This window comes from Buteo buteo, chromosome 9 (assembly GCF_964188355.1).
Source record: "Buteo buteo chromosome 9, bButBut1.hap1.1, whole genome shotgun sequence".
NCBI lineage: Eukaryota > Metazoa > Chordata > Aves > Accipitriformes > Accipitridae > Buteo > Buteo buteo.
The window spans coordinates 21,901,064-21,924,707 of NC_134179.1; the positions used below are offsets into that span (position 1 = coordinate 21,901,064).

At 37.3% G+C, this 23,644-nt stretch overlaps 1 protein-coding gene across 9 annotated transcripts in view; it reads left to right on the plus strand.

The window, feature by feature from the left end:
- Positions 1-23,644, plus strand: part of LAMA2 (laminin subunit alpha 2) — a 375,334-nt gene that overhangs the window by 92,297 nt on the left and 259,393 nt on the right. For 8 of the 9 annotated variants that reach the window (XM_075035675.1, XM_075035668.1, XM_075035670.1 and 5 more), the window contains exons 2-3: positions 508-678; positions 4,841-4,953. In XM_075035675.1, the coding sequence (XP_074891776.1) occupies positions 508-678; positions 4,841-4,953 (284 nt within the window). Of the gene's footprint in view, positions 1-507; positions 679-4,840; positions 4,954-23,644 lie in introns of those variants that run through there. The other variant, XM_075035673.1, reaches the window with a different exon arrangement.

A 23,644-nucleotide genomic window follows, 5' to 3' on the forward strand; every position in this document is an offset into this window, starting at 1 on the left:
AAGCAGAACAGTAATATAGTATAATACAAGTCATGCAGTCTGTGAAGGAAAAGTTTTCCCATGGAGATGTAAGCAGAAAAGAAGAATAAGAGAGTTTTCATAGGTAATTTGTGTACAGTGTTTTAATGTCCAATTGGGTAGGAACACAAGGTTTGATGATGAAAAAAAAAATATTTTATGGTGCTTTGTATGTTTCCATACTATACTTTCTCCTTTGGTGTCCTGCTGTTGTTCAAGATACAACCAGAAGGTACCAAATTGAGTTTTAGAAGGGAATGAGGAGGAAACCATCAGTATAATGGCTTTATTCTGATGTCTAAATTCTGGATTCAAAACCAAAGTTGTTGGTGCTTTTATGTGCTTTGTTACTTCCATAGTTGTTGAAAACTAAGCCCTTTGCTTTAATGCTGTAGCAGGTGTTATGTTCATTTATGATTGTCCTGCTAAATTGACCTTGCTTTTGCCTCTGTTGCTTTTGTTTATGATTTGATTTTATTTTGTTGACAGGGTTGTTTCCCGCAGTCCTGAACCTGGCTACTAATGCTCTCATCACAACCAATGCTACCTGTGGAGAAAAGGGTCGGGAAATGTACTGCAAACTTGTTGAACATGTACCTGGACAGCCTGCAAGGAACCCTCAGTGCCGTATTTGTGATCAAAGGAGCAGGGTTCCGCATCGTACGTATGCCATTTTCATTTTGTTCCTTTAAAAATATTTTTTTTCCAAAGGTTGTAGACACTCAGCAAACAAAACTGTAGGTCACCGGCCTGATTGCTGTGAAATGTCTGTCTCTTTCTTTTTAAATGAGGTTACCCATCTCTTGCATTGGTATTTCAAAATCTGTATCTGTTATGTATACTCCTCAGACTGAACTTTCTAATTCAGATACTTAAAAGCAGAACACCTAAATTCAGATTTAGGAAAATTAAGTATCTACAGCTGTTGTTGAATTCTCTTAATATATACTAAATGTGAATGAAAACCAGATGACTTTTACCTGCATTATTACCTGTGGAATTGGAAAATTTTGGCCAATCTAAGCAACATCTGAAATTTCAGGTTAGGGCCAACTCTGGTTTTATTTTATTGTGTTCTGGGATATTTTTCTTCTTCGTTTGATGTTAATTCAGTTTCATTGAGCCAGCAAAAAGAAGATAAGATAATGGAGCATTGCTTGGTTTAATTGCTTAGTTTTTCATATTAACATTGATCTTTGCTAACACTGCTTTCTTAAAGACTACCTGGAAGCAAAATCAGTTTTCCAGTATAAATTTGTTATCAACTGCTTCAGAGATGCATATTTCTAATAGTTGGGAGGATTAGAACTAAGAAAATTTCTTAGTCAAGTCATACAAGTTCAATTTCATGTGACCTTGCAGTGAAAGTCATAAATAGCTTTAATGTTATATTTTTGTGAGTATATTGGCACTGTAGATAGTAGAGGGTGTAGGGTGTAGAAACACTTAAGACCGCTTTTAATGGAATAGATAAAATGTTGGAAGAAGCACAGCCACAGAAGCATGGAGACAATTTTTCTTTTTTTCCAGTTGTTTCCTTCTGAAACCTAGCTCTGATATATTTTCACCTCATGACAAAGCACATACTTAAAACCACAGGAAAAAAAAAAAAATAGATGACATTTAATCTGTCTGCTAGTTCTAGACAGGATGAGCTATCTATAGCTTGTTTAGCTTCTCCTTAGAAACTTCCTTCCAGGGCCACGCTTCCTAGAGTTATTTTACTCGTTGCAAAGTCTTTTCCTAATAGCTAATATGCATCTTCTTGCAGAAATTCGTGTTACCTTTTTGCTAACTTTAGTCAATACAAGGAATGGATTATTCCCTTTTACTTTACAGAAATATTTTAATTGAGGGTTGATGGTATTGCTCTATCTAGTTTCTACATTAAGCTATGTCTTTTCTTTCATTCTCCTCATAGGTTGTATTTTCTAGGACTCTAACTGTGCGAACTGCAGTTCTCTGAATTCTCTCTAGAGGTTTTCATCTTTATGAAAATTCACCTGAGCTCTTACCAGCACTGCATAGAGATGCAGGTTTGCTTCAGAATGAACAGAATGTTTACATGTTTTACTTAGATATTTCCCCATTTTAATGGTGTGACACCACTGAGAGATATATAGCTAGTTGTCCATTGTAATCCTCAGATGCTTTACTGCTAAATAGCTACCTATCCATTTACTCCCCATCTTGCATTTGCGAAGCTAATTATAATTGCCCCAGTATAGACTACTTCATTTGTCTGAACACAGTTGCAACCTTTTTTTTTTCCCCATGGTAGTTTTCCAAGTTTCGACATCTTCTTTAATCGCAGTAAATGCTGCCTTCTGAGGAAAGGTCATATGATTTTGTAGCAGTATAGCATTCAAATATGTTATACTATAGTAGTAGTGTGTCTCACTCACAGAAGATTTCAGGGGGTTTTGGAACCATTCCAACAGGCAGAAACACTGTGCAATAGATTCTTTCCCGTCTTTATAGATGGATATTTAGAGATGCATGCACATCATAAAAGTTTTTTTCCTACATCAAGTTTGTTTAATTAAAAAACCAAACCTAAAACAAAGCTGGATTGCTTTGTTCCCATGTCCCACCTATGATATCAGATAGTGTACACTAATATACATGTATATACACAGACATACATATGTGTGTATATACATATAAACCCCATCTGAATGATTTATATCGGTGTTTCCCCTCACTCCTACCCTCTTAAAAACTTGAATCTGCCCAGCTTCATAATGTCTGGTCTTTTGTTGCCAACCACGACTCATTTTAAGGTTTTTAAATGTTCATTTGGCAGAAGGAAGTGCCTTATTTAAACAGAGATGGCTCATTAATAGGAGAACCATGTAATGTAACCAGACTTTAAATGATCCCCCTGGAATGTGCGAGTCTGGAGTGCCTCCCCTTAATTACTGTAGTAGGAAATGAACACAAATTCCCTGGTTAATCACATGTGAGCCCAAATTAAAGAGCACAGTTTGATGGGCTCACTCTGTAAGTTGTCCCCCTTGACATCCATCAGGGAGCTTGGTCCTTGAACTACATTTGCAATCCAGTCCTTTTTACAAATATTATATTATTGTCCCTTACCTTTTAAATAGGCAAAACATGCCAGCAATTAATCAGTGTTTTCAAATTAATTGTGATTAAACTTTCATAATGGTGATTACAGTTAATTGTTGATTCATCTCCCAACCCTCCTTCTCATGATTTACCTTTATATCAATTTCACCTGAAGAGACTTACATCAAAATTTCCAATTAGACAGCTTCTGTCACAATCACTGAGGAGCTCTGAGTTTGATTTACAGGTGATTTTTGCTAGCACTCATTTAAAGCCAAAGTTTGTGCAAATGATCAGAGCTGTGGGAACTGACAACATGTAAATGTAGGTGTGTTTTGCTTTTCTCTTTAATATAAAGCTACTAATAACATCACTTGTAGCGCTGCTATTGTAACTTGCAAATGTTGGTGCCCATTAATGCCACTGAATAATCTGATATTTAAATAAAATTTTTGGCATTTTCAATTTTGCGGGCTTATGCCTTCCTTCACTCCCACAAAGCACTTTAATTGTATCTTTAAATATGTTCAGACATTCTGGCTTTCCTTAATGAGCTAGGACTCCTGTCCTCCACAGGTGGTTGATGTAGCAAAAAAACAGAGACACAAAGACAATCAATCTGGCTGCTTGATTTAAGTAATAATTAAAATAACAGTAAATTAATCAGTTCCTGAATTAATTATTTGCAATTCTAGGACTAGCTAGTAATGAAGCATATTCCAGTTTTATATCAAGAAAACCTGTCAGTTTAGAAAGCCATCCTTAATCAGCAGGGTAGGATTTCTCCTGTCTTGTTATGTTCTTGCAGACAGAACTTGCATAGAGGAAAACCTCTGCATTTGAATTTCCTTTGGGCTATTTTCCCCATAATGTACAGACTTGCTCTAGGCAATCAGGGACTTCAAAATAGAGATCTTTGTACCTTTTTAAAATTGAGTTTTTGTTATTCTCCATTTTGCACAGGAGAGAAACACAAATTGACTGCAAAAAGTAACCTGGAAATGTTGAGTGCAATTTTTCTCAGTCTAAATAACATTAAAATACTGTGTAAGCAAATTTCAATAACTTAGAATATCTTGAAATCTAGGAAGAATGCAATTCTGTAAATAAATTCTTATCCCTGTTATTTGGGATTCACGTGGGACACTGCAGCAGAGTAAATGTAGACGTGGAAAGTAACGCATCCTGGACTTTGATATGTAGTATAACCAAGCAAACCATCTTTATATGCATGTTTGTGAGTCAGATAATTTTCCAGTTGAGAAATAAATTCTGTAATGATTTCTGAATTATTTCCATGTGTGCTTAGAAATGTCTTAGAAATGCAAATACCAGTATTACTTTAATTCTGCTTTCCTTGCACAGCATATCTCAGGTTCCTGATTTGTTGTTTCTGTTGCAACATTTAGTGATTTTATAGTACTTGAAACTTGGGAAGACTACAGGAAGTGTTCACTTGATTTAGATGTCTACATTTTCTGTAGAATCAGGAGAGCCTCTAAGTGCATTTAAGTGTTCTGAATCATCTTCTTGTGATCCTAGCCAAAATTAAACAACTAATATTAGATGTGCATTCCAGTAATAATAAGCATGACTGTGCCCCAAGAGTAAAAGAAAAATTAATTCCCTGTTTTTTAAGTGCTGCCTCATTAGTTCTGTAATTGTATTAAAATCTAGGTCTTAGATCTAAAAACATTTAAATCTCCTAATAATTTTGATATATATTTATGTATTTCTGCTGTTCTAACAGAACGACATCCGATAACAAACGCAATTGATGGCAAGAACACTTGGTGGCAAAGCCCTAGTATCCAGAATGGAATTGAATATCATTATGTGACCATTACATTGGACCTTCAGCAGGTAGACTTCTGTTTGTTTCTGCAAAGGCTTTCTTTCTTGCACAATAGATCACCTGGATTATTTTCCTCTTTGCTCTGTATTGCTTTTATATTATGAAGACACATTCAGCTTCTCCTATAGCTTTGTTATTTATACAGATAATTCTGAATGACCATTCATTGTAACATAATGTACCAAATTAAAAATAATTATTTCATATTTATTTTTATGAAGTCATGTTTAAAATTATTTTAGATATAACATTTTCAGTATTTTTTTCATAATAACTTCTGGTTTGGCTCTTTAAAGACAATTATAAGATAGCTTCAGGGAAAATCAATATGAATAAAAGTTTATGTTCAGAATACTGTTCTTCCTTGTTTCAGTAACATAGTACAATATACTTAAATGCACACAAAAAATACTAAAAATACTTAAATGCACTAAAAAGAGTTCAGCTATGCTAGGCATACATGTGCATTTGATGGGTTATTTTGAGGGACAGCCTGCATAAAGGGAGGAGTTTGGCTAACAACGTCCTTAAATAAATTGCCTCTTGTTAGTGGAATCTTGCTTGACAGATGTAGCTATACAGAATGCAGTTATTTGATGCTTACAAAAATGCTACATAAATTCCAGGTATATAAGCAAGAGGATTTGAGGGTAGATGGAAAATAATTTTATTTTTATTATGCCAAGATAAATACAGAACAATTAACTGCTACCAAATTTATTCATTATTTTATTAAACTTGGCCATTTTGGTATTCAATTAAGTAGGTAACAAATTATTCCTCTCTTCCTACCCCCCTCCCCTTAAAATTTTCTCTGGTCTGTGGCTGGCCTATATTTGTCCGCAACTTGAACCAGACCAGAAATCATAGAATCAGAATCATTTAGGTTGTAAAAGACCTTTAAGATCATCAAGTCCAACCTTAAACCTGACACTGCCAAGTCCACCACTAAACCATGTCCCTGTGATATGCCACATCTATATGTATTTTAAATACCTCCAGGGATGGTGACTCAACCACTTCCCCGGGCAGCCTGTTCCAATGCCTGACAACCCTTTCAGTGAAGAAATTTTTTCCAATATCCAATCTAAACTTCCCCTGGTGCAACTTGAGGCCATTTCCCCTTGTCCTGTCACTTGTTACTTGGGAGAAGAGACCGACCCCCACCTCACTACAACCTCCTTTCAGGCAGTTGTAGAGCGCGGTAAGGTCTCCCCTCAGCCTCCTTTTCTCCAGAATAAACAACCCCAGTTCCCTCAGCCGCTCCTCATAAGACTTGTGCTCTAGACCCTTCACCAGCTTCGTTGCCCTTCTCCGGACACGCTCCAACACCTCACTGTCTTTCCTGTAGTGAGGGGCCCAAAACTGAACACAGCACTCGAGGTGCGGCCTCACCAGTGCCGAGTACAGGGGAACAATCACCTCCCTACTCCTGCTGGCCACACTATTTCTGACACAGGCCAGGATGCCGTTGGCCTTCTTGGCCACCTGGGCACACTGCTGGCTCATATTCAGCCGGCTGTCAACCAGCACCCCCAGGTCCTTTTCCACCAGGCAGCTTTCCAGCCACTCTTCCCCAAGCCTGTAGCGCTGCATGGGGCTGTTGTGACCCAAGTGCAGGAGCCAACACTTCACCTTGTTGAACCTCATACAATTGGCCTCGGCCCATCGATCCAGCCTGTCCAGATCCCTCTGTAGAGCCTCCCTACCCTCGAACAGATCAACACTCCTGCCCAACTTGGTGTTGTCTGCAAACTTACTGAGGGTGCACTTGATGCCCTCGTCCAGATCATTAATAAAAATACTAAACAGAACTGGCCCCAGTACTGAGCCCTGGGGAACACCACTTGTGACTGGCTGCCAGCTGGATTTAACTCCATTCACCACAACTCTTTGGGCCCAGTCATCCAGCCAGTTTTTTTACCCAGTGAAGAATATACCTGTCCAAGCCATGAGCAGCAAGTTTCTCTAGGAGAATGTTGTGGGAAATGGTGTCATAATGTGTTTTCCAGGTGTTAAGAAAAAAGAGAAGGCCCTTTCTCTGGCTCACTGGAGAGATATTCCCCTTCCCAGCTCCCCCTTCCTCTGTGATCTCTTCACTGAGATCAGTTTTCTATTTCAGTTTATTATTATTGGTTTATCAGTTTCACTTGGAACCTTCCTGTCCTTATCTCCCTTCTTTCTCATTTAGCTGTACTTAAAGAGGACAATAGCTAATTATCAACTAAGGAGGCTTCAATAAAGCATAGTTTGTCAGAAGATAAAATTAAATGAAAGGCAGGGCGTTGACACATCTGTGTGCATTCATACATACAATTTTAAGAGCTCAAACTTAGTCTTAACTTAGTCTAGAACTCAGAACTTCAGTAAGGTTTAATGAAGAGTAATACTTGGATTTCTAGGCTTTTGTCATTTATTTCTTGTAAAAAACCTGTCATCCAAATGATCTGATGGTAAAAATTCTTGTAATTACCTTGTATCTGTGACACTGAAGTACTTGGAGGGCAGTAGTCTGGAAGAGCCCTTGAATCCTGGAAGAATCATTAGCATTCTGGCTTTAGAACCCTCATTGTTAATGGCAGAAACAATCCTCCATCTGTGTCTTTCACCTTACATATGCAAAAGTATTCAATGTGCATTTCTCTTTCAATTGGCAGAGCTAAACCTTTTTACTGAAGTTTGAGTTTAAGCTCCTGTGCATTAAAAAGTTTTGGGTTTTTTTAAATGTCTTTTAAACTTTCAGAGTTATTAACTGGTTTGCCTTTACAGCAAGGAATTGTGCCTCTTGTTGGCTATGATCTGTTAATATGTGAGTAGCTCTCAGGCATTAGAACTAAATTACCATCCTTGTTTTTCATCAACCAAGTGATTTTACTTGTGTAACTGTTTAGGCCAGTTCTGCTAAACTACGGGTTTACAACTTCTGTTTTTTTCTGCTATGTCAGTATCTAGATTGTCATAAGAAATTAGCAAATTTGTGCACTTCTGAAAGTTTTTGGTTTTCTAATGTACTAAAAGCTAGCAACTACGGGGTCAGTGATTATATTGAAGAAAAAGTATGGGTTATTCTAATGTATATAAAAGGCTTCTTTGTGTGCCAGTTGACAGCGGTCTGAGAATACTGCACTGTGTGTTGTGTGGGTTTGGGGTTTTTTTTTTGTCATTTTTTAAAAATGAGACAAGGCTCAAGTATGAGCCTGTTTCTTTCCCATGTTCTCTGGCTTATTGTTCAAAGAAAGCTTGGCAGTCCTTTTGCAGTACTAAAGCTGATACCTTCTTTTAAGCCTATTCAGTTGTATTGGCTGGAATAGGAGCAGTGTTGAGGTTTCTGTGGATGTCAGAGAGGTGGGATAAGACCCTGTGTCACTAATGCTGTCTGGCACACTCTTTATGATTTGAGTAACCCATGTAGTTAGGAATGCATGCTGTTTACTCACCACCTTACATGAAGAGAACAACAGTTTCGTTCCTCAAAATGCAGTAAAAAGTCTGTTGCCATTTGCACAGCTTTTAGACTGCTCAGTAAGAAATACAAGTTGTTTGGATTTTAGGGAGTATTAGGAGTTTTTGTTTGCTTATTCAGTAGACACAGCATTGTAAGCTTTATTAAAGCAGTTGGTAAAACAAGAAATTTCTCTTCCAGATAGTGTCATGTGTAGTAGTCACTCTAAATGATGAAGGTCACCAGATAATCTTTGAGAGGTCACTTAAAAGAAATACCATTCTTTAACTTTGGCTTATAGGAGATTCAGTAATTGCTGTATTTGCGTTGATAAATTCTTGCTTTAAGTGTAAAAATGCTCAACTTCTTTTTGTGAGATAGAAATAACAAGTGACAAATCGACAAGTAATGGACTGAAAATTGCAGGAATGCATTAGTTTGTATGTTATTACTGGCAATTATGATAGTACATGGAAAGCTTTTAGCAATCCTAATTTCATGAAAAAATCAGGAAAATAATTACAATTTATTCATTTATATAATGCTTGGCCTTTTTGGGCAGCTACATTTTTTATTTTACTTTATAGTGCAGTGTAGCCATATAAAAATGGGGTGCACTAGTTAGCAATAACTAATAAACTGAAGAAGTAAAATTTATCTAACTTTAAAAGGAGCCAAAATATTATCAGTCAGGTTGGGAAAAAATCCAGTATTTTTTTTCTTTTCTCCCAACAGTTGAGGTTTACCATAATACTTATAAAGAGCTTTTATCTATAATGCAGGCTAGGTTTCTAATTCATTAAAGGATGTTTGAAATTTGTACCGCACCTATTATAAAAATATGAGTTGAAAACAGGAATTATTTGGTTCTGAGCGTCTTTGCTAATTTGCTCTTAATGCATTACTTCTCTAGACTTTTTAGCCATTTTGACAATCACCATCTTTTCTAATTCATAAGAATATTATGGAACACCATTTGTAGCTGTACATGTGAAATTATTTTTATAGTGTTTTTCATCCAGTAAGTGCATAGAAGGTCAAAATATGAGTGTAGATTTATTTAGGAGTTGCTCACATGAATTTAAATGGAGGTTAAAATGAGAGGTTGAGCTACCCTACCTGGTTACTGAAAGTGAAACTGCAGATCCGAGTTTGGCAGGGTAGGTTCATTGGTGTGCTAGGTTGTTGCATCTGTGAAGCACTCGCAAATTACTAAGAGAAGCTGTCTGCAGTTCCGCATCTCTTACTCCTGCTGGTTGTGTAGGGTCTGTGGATTTTGCCTTAAGAGTGATGGGCAGTTCAAGTGCAACAAAAGTAATTCAAGTCCAGTGAGTGCAATGTTTAGCAGGACAGAAAATAAGCCTTCTCTTCAAGAAGTACAGAGAAGGGAGTTGGCAAAACAGAAATGCTTAGAAATGTTCCAGGCAGAACATATTCCCTGTACTCATGCTATCCCAAATCCTCAGTTGGTTTAATTTCACAGTGATGTGGAAGACTAGTAGGGTATCTTTAAAGAAAATTGGCAAATACACGTGAAAACCAGTTGGCAGTTTGAGGTGAGGTGGTCAGCCCATCTGTTTCTGATTTCTGCACACATCAGGACACTTTTATTAACAAATTCCCTGCTGTTGTGCGGAACAAGGACATACCCTTGATATTGCTAAGATACTTGTGCCAGAAGCATATTTATGTGGGTTTGGATTTTTTTACTATACACTTCATATTTTTGTTTAAATGGTGCTGGAATATTTTACATGACTTGTAGATGTGTGGAACTCGCATGGACCCAGAGTTAATGTTCTGGAAGAAAATTCTGGACTTAATAAGTATATCTTAATTGACTGAGACTGTGGAGGATCAGTTCAGTGTCCAGGTAATCCTTTCCAGGCATATATTTCTGAAGAAAAAGAAAGTAGTTGACACTCCTCAGGGCCTTGTAAGATCTCATAAGGTGCACGAGCAAGAATAACTGATTAAGCTATGTAGCTGATTTCTCTATAAAGCAATTGCAGTTCATCAGTTTTAAGTTTCTTAAGCTCTGATGGTGTCCAACTCTTTCACATTGTCTTTTCATCCTCTCCTCTGCCCTCCTTCTGTAGGAAGGGAGGAAGGAGTCTAAAAAATCGTGTTCTGACTCCATGTAGGAATCACTGCAGTCCCACTTCTCCTGAAGTGTATTTCAGTACTTTTTAGAAGGTAAGTTTTTGGACTCATGGACTTTACTATTTGAGTGGCACATATTCTACTTTAGGAAGTGGCATTTCTGAAACTATATAGAGAACTGAATAACTGGAAGTAGGAGAAGAATGCTTGACTTGCTCAGAAACATTTTGAAAAGCATTTACGAAAAGCAGACAGCAATATTCTGCTAATGGTAAATTCATTATTTTGTAATTTTGTGTTGTCCAAATATAATTTTAATGGAGGATTTTGATCTGGTTTTGAATGATTCCTTTGTTATTCGAGTCACTTTAATACCCATGAGCAGAAATACACACACACAAGTGCGCGTGTTCACAGTCACAAACATGTATCACGTATCCTCAATAAGGATAGTGCTAGGAAGAGGAAGAGAATTGCAAAACTGAGTGATTGCTTTTGCTTTCTCTACACAAGACTGTACAACTAAGTGGCTCTGTGGCAAAAGACAGACATGAGAGAACTAAGAAACTGTGACAAGATGAATGGGAGAGATTCGGGCTGGGACAGGAAAATAGCAGGATAGGACTCAGACTCATCTTATAAAAGCCCAGTGTGGTAGTCTGTGGGAAGAGCTTAAAAGGGAGGGGAAAAAACCCTTGTATCAATGAAGGGAAACAAAATCTGTGCACAGTTGCCACCAAATTGAAAAAAAGATCATTAGGAAGGGAGAGTCCCATGGAAAGTACATCTTCACTCTTTGCTATTATAGGTAAGACAGCTACAACCATCAGAAATAGCCTATAATAAATTTCTGTGTAATATTTCACATCTGAGTCATGGATACCACATGCACAATATGGACTGTGATTGATTATTTCATTACTGTGCTTTATAATTCATGATCTTTTTCAATTATTATTTTTAAAGCTTGAATTTTGGGTTGCACAATGTGTTTATATATCTGCTGCTGTACTGAGGACTACTATACATAATGTGAAATGTGACCTATAATTTGAAGATTTGGGTAAAATTTGAAAACAACTGAGTAAAAAATCTGGATATTGATACTTCAGTTTTGCCTGCATTAGCAAAGAGCGTGTCACAGAGAGAAAGGGGGGACAGACTTGCGAGAGGACTTGTGTTTATTTGGTGCTGAGGACCCAGTTCACTTGTCAGGAAATTTACTTCAGACTAGCTCTATTCTGGGCCATGGGCTGAATGTCCATTAACAGCTAAAATGAATCACATATGTCTAAACATGTCCTTCTGGCTTAGTTCTTATCTGAAGGTGTCGTGGTTTAACCCCAGCCAGCAACTAAGCACCACGCAGCCGCTCACTCACTCCCCCCCACCCAGTGGGATGGGGGAGAAAATCAGGAAAAGAAGTAAAACTCCTGGGTTGAGATAAGAACAGTTTAATAGAACAGAAAAGAAGAAACTAATAATGATAATGATAACACTAACAAAATGACAGCAGTAGTAATAAAAGGATTGAAATGTACAAATGATGCGCAGGGCAATTGCTCACCACCCGCCGACCGACACCCAGCCCGTCCCCGAGCGGCCAAAAACCCTGCCCCCCCTTCCTAGTTCCTAAACTAGATGGGACGTCACATGGTATGGAATACACTGTTGGCCAGTTTGGGTCAGGTGCCCTGGCTGGGCATGAGAAGCTGAAAAATCCTTGACTATAGTCTAAACACTACTGAGCAACAACTGAAAACATCAGTGTTATCAGCATTCTTCACATACTGAACTCAAAACATAGCACTGTACCAGCTACTAGGAAGACAGTTAATTCTATCCCAGCTGAAACCAGGACAGAAGGGAATCCAGTTTGTGAGCTCCATGATCTATTAGTGATGTGAACCAAGGCATGCTAAATTGGGACTTTTGGGAGATTCATGTCAAAAGCATGCTCCTTACCTGAGCTAAAAAGCTAATGTGGATGTCAGGCAAAAACACCACGAGGCCTGTGTGGATGAACAACAGGCTTCTGGACAAACTCAAACACAAAATGGAAGCCTACAGATGGTGGAAGCTAGGACAGGTAGGCTGGGAGGAGTACAGAGAAATTGTCCGAGCAGCTAGGGATCAGGTTAGGAGAGCTGAAGTTAAATTTGGTTTTCATGTTATATTTTCTCTGCTCTGGAATATCAAATACATTTTCCAGTGGGAAAAAAAAAATACAACTAGCTTTCTATTGAATAATTTCTGATATCAAATTATCAGAATAGTTAAAGGAGTAAAGAGAATGACACTGTTTAGTCTTGGGATACAAGAACTAGATTAGTAAATTTAAGTGCCAGTTGGTCTTCATATGTTAAATTTGTGTATATGTGAAAACATTTAGCTTAGGTATTCAGTTAATATTTTCTTTTTCTCCTTTACTAACAATTATGTGCTTCAAATGTCTAAGAGACTTTCAAAACAGTTTCTGTAAAGCTAAAGCTTAAAGCTTCTCTTCATCCCCAAACCAAAAAGTAATTTAACAGAAGTGAAAATTAATCCAAACTGAGACTTTTCACCAACAAATGCCAGTCTGTTTTGTCCATCTTCAAAAATGTTTGTCTAAAGAGAGAAATGTGAACAGAAGCAAAGTCTGTTTAGACTGAAATGCTGCAGTTCCATGATTGTTGTTCCCCCTGTCACATGCCCTCCCCAGACTGGCTGAAGGGAGACATTCCTGTCTCCCTTGTTCTGGCACTAGCACTTGTGCTGCTGTGCAGCGAACCAGATCAGTACCTTGATACTGAAAACTATGTGTCTTGTTTTTGGGGGGTTAGGTTTCTGCTGGATCAATTTTCTAATTTGGCTTGGTGTGTGAGGTTTTAATGCCAGCACGGGGGAGGTGGCAGGAACATATTTCTGGAGGTGGTGGGGAAGGCAGTTCCCCCCCTCTCCAGAGCCCCCGGCACTCTGTGTTGTCTTTAACTGATTGTGAAACTTTGAAATATAAAATACTGATCTATGATTGTAAAACTTTAAAGTATAATATACTAATTATGAGCATGCCTGCAACATAGAGCTGTCATCCTGGATATTTGTTTTTAGTGTTTCTTGCACATGAATCATTCTGTTTTGAAGTAATGTAAACATCTCAGAATTCAAAGCATTAAATGCCTCTCTTTCTCAAAAAAAAAAAAAAAATCCTAAGTCCAGTTCGCTGGCTCAGTGATACCTAAGTGGTAACAAACTGTTAAAAAAGATGCAACTAAAACCATGAAAATAAGACTGTGGAATTAATATAAATAAAGAATGAGATCTGTTCTCTTTTATTAAAGGCCCAAGCTAATTTTTACACATGTAACTGGATGTTAGTTATAATACTGGTTTTTTTAATTTCTTTTTTTTGTTCTCTTCATAGACTTGAATCTGAACATTTTCATAATTCCTTTCATTTCTTTAGTTTCACAATTTGCTGGTAATGCAATAATCTGATATCTATAGAATGAAACAAAGCGTACTTTGTCCTTCTGGTATTCTTTTTAACCAAAGCAATACTATTGGATTTGAAGTTACTTTATAAAGAAATGATTTAAAAACAGCAGAAAGAAAAACCAAAAAACAAACAACACATAAACATACCAGTGAGGATTCATAGCAAACATACCTAGAAAACATAATTATTAGTAATAGTGAAAACAAACAAACAGAACTGTCGTAAATATTTTGACATCACAGTGAACATTTTTAAGACCACTTTGTTTATATAGTATTGGCAAGTGTACTTAATATTATGTAGCTTTCCACCTGGCTTTCTCCTTGCTGGTAGGAGTGACTATATGTGCACTGGTAACATGTCATCCAGGGCTCAGTTCGTGTCTTAGAATAAAGTTTTCCACATCGATGTCACTCAGACAAAAGCCTGAAGAAAAATGAATGTCCTTTTTCCTTAGCTAAGGGTCGAGAGTGCACATCTATGCCAGCCATAACTCCCGTAGAGCTTGCTGCATTAAGCTTTTAGATGTTCTAACAAACAAGTGTTAGTGAAGTTACTCAAGCTGACTTTCCCACAGCATTAAAAAAGAAAGTTTTTCATGAATGGTGCAATAGTACATGGAGGGAGCACTCTTCAATGCATTCTGAAATGCTAAGAGGCCATTATTGTCCTGAAAGGTCAGTTATAATACCTACCATATAAAGTGCTGCTAGCTAGGTTGAGGAGTTGTATTAGTAATAAATGTCCACAGGATTATTTTGCCCAATTTTTTTTATGCTCCCCACTAAATCAAACCATAGCTTTATTGCTTTGTAGTTAGTCAGAAAGATTTCTAAGTAAGCAAATCCTTTCAGCTTCAGTTCATAATACACACTGACAGAGATTAAAATAAGTTTTGAGAATTTATAGTTTTTCTTTCTGAGGTTATTTGCCTTACATTTTCCATGGATGACTACAATAAATACACATAACACTTTTCCTTTTCAAATTTTGGCTTTAACCAAAAGAGCTATTCACCTTTCCATCTGTCAGGTGAATAGTTTCAATATATAGGCCCTAAATACTCTATTATAACCTTTGAATCCAAAGTGACACATACATTCTGACAAGAATATGAGGTTTTCTACTGATTTTGTACTACTGGCAATTCTGGTTCTAAAGAAAGTCACAGAGCCTGGGAGAATGGTGGCATGACAAATAATGGGACCATAGGATTCTCAGTCTTGAACAGATTTTGCTCCCCTTGCTGAGAAAATATGTTGTCATTGAGTAGTTTATGATGAATAAAAAGCTAAATTGAAAAAATGAGTTTTGCAGCTGACAGTGATGGTCATGAAATAGTGCTTCTGTTGTGCTAGCTGTTTATCACAAAATTATTATTGAAATGTAAGATCTATGCTACAAGATGGGCAACGAGATTCTGTAGTACACATGATGAAAACTGTTGTAACAGAAGAACAGCTGAATTTGTGTCAAGAGGTAGGTTATTAATTGACTAATTTGTGTTTTATAAGGTTTTGTGTGTAAGTTAAGATTTATGGGAGTAGGAGCAACTCCTAATAGCAAGACAGTACCTTGTCATACGAATGTCATGTAGTGCTTCACAGCATTATGCCAGTATTTATAAAATGATTTGATGAAATATGCTTAAGGTTGTTTTTAATTGCCTTTTGTTTAAGCTAGCAGGATGTAAAAGTGTTCAAATGGCAGTATTTGGCACAGGGTTAAATGCTGCTACTCTTATTAATGTGCGCATTAGGTCAGAGCTTGGTCAAGAGCATTGAATTTGACTTGCCAAGAGTTTTTCCTCATCTGTACAATGGTCTTGATTTGTTGGTGGATCTAAAACCACTCTAGGAAAAAGTACTAATGGGAATAAAGTAAATGTTTAAATAGGCCTTGGGGCTGCATAAAATCATCCCTTGTTCTGAACAATGAAGAATGAATATATATGTATACACTCCTTTCAGCAAAAGTATTGATGGCAAAATTATTCTCTCTCTCTCTCTGTGCTCCATGAAGTCCATGAGCAGCTGGTCACGTGCTCTGTGGAAGCACTTAGAGACTCATTTATCAATGATGCAGTTTAGACAGCCAGTAAAAACAGTCATTATTGTAACTCTTTTTGTTCGATTGGGACTAATGTGGACTAAGTGACTGAATAAGCTTTAAGAGGGGAGTGTATTGGATCTCTCCAGCTACAAAACATGGAAAAACAGACTTGGTCTGTTCTTAAACAGAACATACAACTTCCTGGTGAAGATAAACCTTTCCTTTGTTTGTGAGTCCTAGTGTGTTATGTCTTCTAATTATTCATAAGTAAATTCTGATTATAAAAGGGGGCTGTGAGATGGAAATATATAAAATTATTCATCTCATAATTCACTTTTTATATTCCATATATCCCCTGCTATGCCATACAGCAACATATCCACATCTAAAGCAGTTCTCACAATAATTTAAAAAGTATTAAGAACTAAAAGCAAAAGTGAAACCCGAACATGCATACACTTTTTTGACCTGGAAATCAGATTTAGAATCTCATTTCTTTCCCATTTTCTTCTTTCCTTGAGAATGTTTTTGAAATTTCCAAAGTTTAGTGACATGAGACATCTTAGAAGCACTGCCAGAATATTTTTTTAAGCCTTTTTAACCACTATCATGTTTAGCTAAAGAAATGAAGCATGGTGTATATGAAGAGAAAGTGAAGAAAAGAAAGAAGCAAACAAAAGGCTAAAAATATTTTGGAAAAAAGTCTGTAATTTTTTATTTGAAGGCTCAAATTACTACTTTATTCATGTTTTCATTGTTCAAGTTGTTCATATCGCACACTATTTCCAGACTGAGATGGAGAGAACATTGTGTCATGTTCAGGGAATGGGTATAAATTAGTACATGCCTATTTCATATTCAGATCAATGATCTTAACCTCAAAGAGTTTACAATCAAAATCAAATAAAAATCCCAGTTCCTCAAGATGATGTCTCTTATCATACCTTATATATGGTGAATAACATGTCCTTTTCCAGAGAGCTCAAAGTAAAAGCTTGTGAAGGTTTCAGCAGGGAAATGTTAAAGGTTTAAATGTTGATAGTGCAGAAGATGCTCTACGCTAACAGTACAACAGTTTCAGATGTTTATTTGTATCCCTCTCTACAAGGTGGGTGACAGATAGATGATGCTTCACTAAATAACAAGTATTTATTTATATACTTTTTAGCACTCTGCAGAAAAGTCAGAAACCATAACATTGAAAGAGATCTTTAATTTCACATTGATAAAATTAGTGCAGCAAGAACTTGCTCTCCGTTTTACAAAAAGGAAATCTGAATAACTCTGACGAGATACATCCCAAGGTCCTGAGGGAATTGGTTGATGTAGTTGCTAAGCTACTCTCCATCATATTTGAAAAGCTATGGCAGTCAGGTGAAGTCCCCAATGACTTGAGAAAAAGGAATATAACACCTATTTTTAAAAAGGGTAATAAAGAGGACCCTGGGAAGTACCAAGCAGTCAGCCTCTAGTGCAAGATGCCCCTGCTTAAGGCAGGAAGGTTTGACTAGGCCTTCAAAGGTCTGTTCCAAGCCAAACCATTCTATGATTCTATAGGAAAAGTAAGTGTTCTCTAGGAAAAGCAGATTTTTATGTGTCTGACTAAATAGTTTTATCTATGTTAAAATTAATATTCTCATTATGGAATTAAAATGTAAAGACTTGGTATGAGGCTGTAACAGGTGAGGAGATTGAGAATAGTTTTTAAATGTTTAGGTTTCAAGGTTTGTGCATTGTAGAACTTTTAAATGGAGCCTAAAAAAATGGCTGTGATAGTTCTTGATTCCTTAAGCTAGAGGAACAGACTGATCACTCTGAAATGCAGCTGGTGAGAGGATACTGCATGAAAACCTCACTGAAGGAAATGAGAACACTTTACCATGGATACTTTCAACTACTGGACCCAGGCTGAGCATCAGTTCTTGGATCAAGCAAAAAAAAAAATTAATTTTTATTGGTGTTTTAGCACCAAAATAGGAGAACCACCTTTTCTGGTCTTCTCTTCTATTGTCTAGGTTTGAAGAAGAAAGGTTTGAATATTGTAATTTCCACCAATTTTCCTTTCCTCACCATCTTCTCTCTCCATGGAAAGAAGTGATTAGCCTTAGGAAATAAAGAGAAAAGAAATTGCTTTCTGCTATTATTTGAAAGCACTGGGAGAAGAAATTAGTAACTTCAGCCCTTAAATGTGGTCAATGATGAGCAGCAAAAATGGTCAACAGAAAGCAGCTATTCTTTTGAGGCCTTCACAAACAACTGAACAGTAGGTAATGGAGAAAACCAACAGAGAAAATTGCAAAGAACAAAGTTGATATTACCAGAAACTTTACAGGTACTGACTCCCTCCATTTGGCTTAATGTATCTTAGATATTCAACAGCTGGACAACTTGAGGGCTTTGCAGTTTGACATTTTATAAAGTGCACTGTTTTAATAGACTTTGCTTTTAATTTCTTTTTTAAATGACACAAGTTATAATCATCTTTTACTTATAACATGAGCAAAAGTTGAGAGGTATTAATAAAGGATCTATTTTTCTCAAAGAGAAGAAAATGTTCTTAAAGGAACCTGAGTCTCTGTAGCTGTTACATACAGGGGAGGGAGAAAGCTGAGCTTGTTATAAGTTGAGGTATATTTAAATTGGTTTGTTTTTTTTTTTTAAATGCACGTTCTGCAGCTATTAACTGAATGGGACTGAGCATTGTACATGAGTCAATTTTTTGTCTAATTAGAAAAGATGGAAGATTTCTAACTGAAACTTGGCTTGATTTGGAGACACCCATCTTACAGCTTTTGAAGGTTTGCTATGGTCAAATCTTTCTCAGTTTTTCCCACAAAGTGCTGTGGACATCTTATTTTGCATGACATTCGTAGCTACAATTTTTTTGAGACAGATGATGCCCTGCTAGCTAGTACTCAGAATTGTTTGCAACACTATGGAAAAAAACCCCCTGTGTTGGAATCAAGTGTGTGCATCTTTCAGCCCAAATTCCCCATCTGGTAACAGCGTTTCAGTTGGAAGCAGCTCACATGAACAGGAGAGGCATTGTCATTAGAAGGCAAACTGCAGCATGATGGGGAGCTGTTCAGCTCTCTAAACTGGTATTAATTGAATCCTGCTAAGCATCTTTTTTTTTTTCCATGCCAACATTTTCAATTACAGAATTTCTAACTGTGAACAGAATATTTGAAACCATGGCCACTGTCTCTCAGGACAGCAATAGAAAAAGATATGTGCTAGATGGTGGTTTGAGGAATCTGGAGAGCCACTCGCTCCATTTCTACATCAGGGTTTTTCTCTGTCCGCGTTGGGTGTGAGACTAAAATGAGAAGGTTAGTTGTTCTTAAATCGGCAATTGTTTGAAAATTCTTGCATCAAAACTGTCTACTCTCTTTCATACATAAAAGACACAAACAATAATGCATAACAGCATATGTGAATTGAAATGTGACTGACCACATAGAATCATAAGGAATTAATATCAGCCTCTGAGGACACAAGGAGCTGTTTCTCAAACTCACAAAACCTCTGCTTTAGCTCATTAGCAGAAGTAGTTGGATTTGGTCTGTTTCATGTCTTAAGCCTGTAGGAGAGCCTTGTCCAAAATGAAAAATAGTGCAAATGTAATATTTAATTTGAGATGCATGATGTCCTGCATATATAACAGTCGTTTTTATCCATGAGTGTAAAGACAGAAGTTAATGATCAAGGAACACTGTTTTGCATTGAGAATTTGTTTAGATCTGGGATTCTCGATTGTTGGTCATCCTAGGTACTAGAAGTTACTAAATCCACTAGCCTGGTAGGTGCAAGGCTGCTGTGGCTCTCGTCTTCATGCAGCAAGTCTGTAGCAAGGCAGAGGTCCTATTTCGGAGACAGTGAAAGACACACTCACATGGGTTCACAGAGCAACATAAATAGACCACAGTGCCCTATCAGTGCCCACATGAACACAAACACAGCACAGGCTGCCTCACCCTGTTCTTCCTCTCCAGCTGATTAGGATTAAATTCTGGTAAGGGCATATGTGTTTGTGTACATCTGTGGATGCATACACAACATGCATTAGCTGGCCTTAGACAACCTGTCCACTAGCTGGCCCCAGATCTCACTGGTGTCCCCAGTTGCTGGCACCCAAACATAAGAGCCTTGGAGATTTGCAGCCCTACTCTAATTGCTGGTACTCAGACCTCTTCTACTTGCTGGCTAGTCGAGTTTGAAGTTAACTCTTGTTCACACATACCCACTCAGAAGAGGGAGCACACCTAAACAGAAGATACTTAGAATGAGAAAATAGGACTGACTTCAGTGATAGAGGTCAGGACAAGCATGATGACCAGCTAGCTATTTACAAGTCAACTGGTTCCTTTTATCTCCGTTTTCTTCTATCTTACGCTTGTTGCTCCCTGATCCACCTTGAACCCTCCCTTTCCCTGCCTTTATTCCCTCCCCTAAATGTTCCATAGTAAACCTCATCCATTTGCACAATCCCCTTAACATATCCCATAATGAATTTTATACCGTCAAAAATGTTCTTTCCCCTGCTTCTCTTAATGAGTTGTACCCCCCTGTAGGCAATAACCCCTGTTAGCCTGCAGGGCGTTCTGAGGTAGCTTTCTCAGCTGACTCATCCAGATGGATTTTGCATTGGGACAAGGGGTATCTGCATTGCTTTGCTGTCCTGTCCCTAACAGCACTTTTAAATGACTGGTTAAATAAATCTATGGGATGTTTAAGGCCAAAAGTTTTAACAGTATTTATGCCAGCCTGTAAGGAAACAAACCCTTGCCCAAAATGTGCACTTTTCTCAATAAAAGAATACAATGTTTACTTGACTACTGAACTGGAATAATAATCAACAACATAATATAATTATGGTAAATAAGTAGACACACAGTTTACACCAGATTGCTGACAGAAGCCTCCATTAGAGCTATTACATTCTTCTGTTGAGAAAATGAAATGGAAATACTTCTATAGAATTGTGTGGTACTGTATTTTTTCTCTGATGATATTCTGACTTACATGAATGGTTTCTAACTGAAGGATTTATTTTTTAAATAGAAGTGCAGGTAGGAGTCAGACACAATGAGATTTCCCGCTTCACTAGCTAACCCTATGCAGATTAATGATTCACTTCAGCTCTATCTGAATAATATTAGTGTAGCAAATTATCCTGTGTAGTAGGATGCACTTTTCTATGTCTTATGAGGCGTTCATAAGAAGATACAGTGCTATAACTTATGGAACCGTTCCTCACGGTATGTGCTTTGCAGATCTCACCGCTGAGACAATTACCAGTGAAAATGAGACCCAAGACTCATTTTGTTTCTCATCTTGAGGAGTATGTTGTCTATAATTTGGGAAAGGCTTAAAGGACTATTTAGACTATTTCCCTCCCACTCCCATAATTACACCTCAGTCACATGAGCCGAGCAAGTAGAAAAAAGCACCAGCTGCACTTTGGCAGCTGTGTTAATGGTCTGTTACATGCTACTAGGCAGCTTGGTCTTGCTCTGTTGCCACATTTATATCAGCAAACTTTGGTCTCCAGGTTACTTTCTATTGGGCTTGTACAGAACCAGACGTCCTCTAAGATTGTACAATTATTACATCAATTGACATGTGTCAGCCTATTGATGCTATTTGAAAAGTCAACCAGGCATGCTCCATCAATTACCCTGTAGGAACGGAAGCTCAGTGTTAAAATTTACTGGGAAACTTGGCTCCAGAAGGCTGAGCAGGTTCCTTTTTTTTGATTGTGGAAACAAATACAGCAAAACTCAGTGATACATTAGACTTTATTAGTATTAGTATTCTTACACCACGAAGCTCTAGCTGGTTGTATTATAGTAACCAGAACGCCATTTGCTAAGCAACTCCACAATGAAAGAAGGGTTACTCTTGTACCTGGAGAAGGACAGATTTCCAACTGGTTTGAAAGTCAGTGTTGCTTCCATGACATTGACTTGCTTTGAGAATCATCATACAAGTGCCATTAATTTTAGTCAATTTTGTCTGCACTTGTTGTTATTGTCAACTTGTTTAGAAATTGCATCAAAGCATGGAATACACAATGTTCATTGTCTGTGTCATAGCACTGGTGACTAGTGTAGCTTTCTAAGCTGGGACAACCATCTTCCTGATTCATGCTAAAGCTCTACAAGTCTAGTTGTTTCCTAAAGAAAAGGTGTTTCTAAGAAGCATGGTTTAGCATACTGTACTTTCTTCAGCCTAGCCTTAGTGAGAAAGATCAGGGATAATATTAACCAGAGCATGTTTTTGATGTATGTGCTCACTCATCTTCCCTTGACTGCCATTAGCATTAACAGCCTATCAACATTTAAAAATTCCGGTCTTTAGTTCCAGCTCTATTTCTCTGCCCAGGAAATAATTTTGTTTTATACAAAAAAGTATTTCAGTTCTGATCCTGAATAGAGATGTGAAGGAGAAAAGACAAATGTTTCACATGTCAGTGGGTTGCAGATAGCTTGGTGCTGTTGCAGAAGCCACTGCAGGAACTCTCAGAGGCTGGGACAGCAGTAATAGACTGGATCAGGCCAAAACCTGTAATTGAGTAATAGTTAAAAACAACCCTTCATGTGTACTTTTTTATTTATGTTAACAAACTTTTTTCATTGCCAAGTTTAGATTAAGAGGAATAATGTTCACCCCACTATGACCTGCAATATGCGGTTTCCTCTCCACTGCTTTTTTTTATAAAATTTTGTTGCAGTTTCATTTACAAAGTATGCTAAAAATAATCAAAGCCAAAGGTATGTAATAAATTGCAGTCAAACTGTACGCTATCCCAGAAGGTAAGAAATAAGACTTCAAACAAATCTTCAGCAGAATGTGCAGGAAATGTTATTGAAATAGGGCTCTAATTTGAAAAGTAACTGTAGAAAGTTTCACTCTCCCACACAGCCTAGTGTTTCAAAGCAAGCAGACAAAAAAAAGACTTCGTGTTGATTACACTCTTGGCCCCACAGAGCCAATGCATCCAAGAAGTTTGCAGAGCTAAATGGTTTTTTGGCTAAAGGCAGTATTCCGCATTGAATCTTCTGTGACGTTTTGCAAATTTTAGGACTTCCACAGAGGAAACTATATATGCACACCTAAGATTATGAATTTATTGTCAGCTATGTCCTAAATCACAGATCTTCCATGGTAGAAGCCCTAGCAATGTGTTTAACCTTAGTTGTTATCCATTCAACATATAAAGAATAGTCTTATGAGAACTTGGGGTAAAACACTTATTTAAAAACTTTTAAAAAAAGTATTTAGAAGTACTCTAGAATGAAACCTCTATTCTGAATGGCTGGAGCTGAAAGAGTTTATGTGGTTTGACTAGATCATGCTGGTGTAAAAACAATTTACATTGTATGTTGGATTCTTTACTCATGCAAAAGACAATGTACAAAATAACTCTTGATAAACTAGTTCCTTAAAATACAGCTGTTGCTTATTACCTCCCTTAGGAAATAATAAATAATTAAACACTCCAGCTATTTTCTTTCTTTTCAAAGAGCTTAACTTGGGGGGGGGAACAGTTTGGAGAGATATGTTAATATTGTCATTTTCTCTGTTTATTGTAAACAGTATTGGTGACACTGATCCA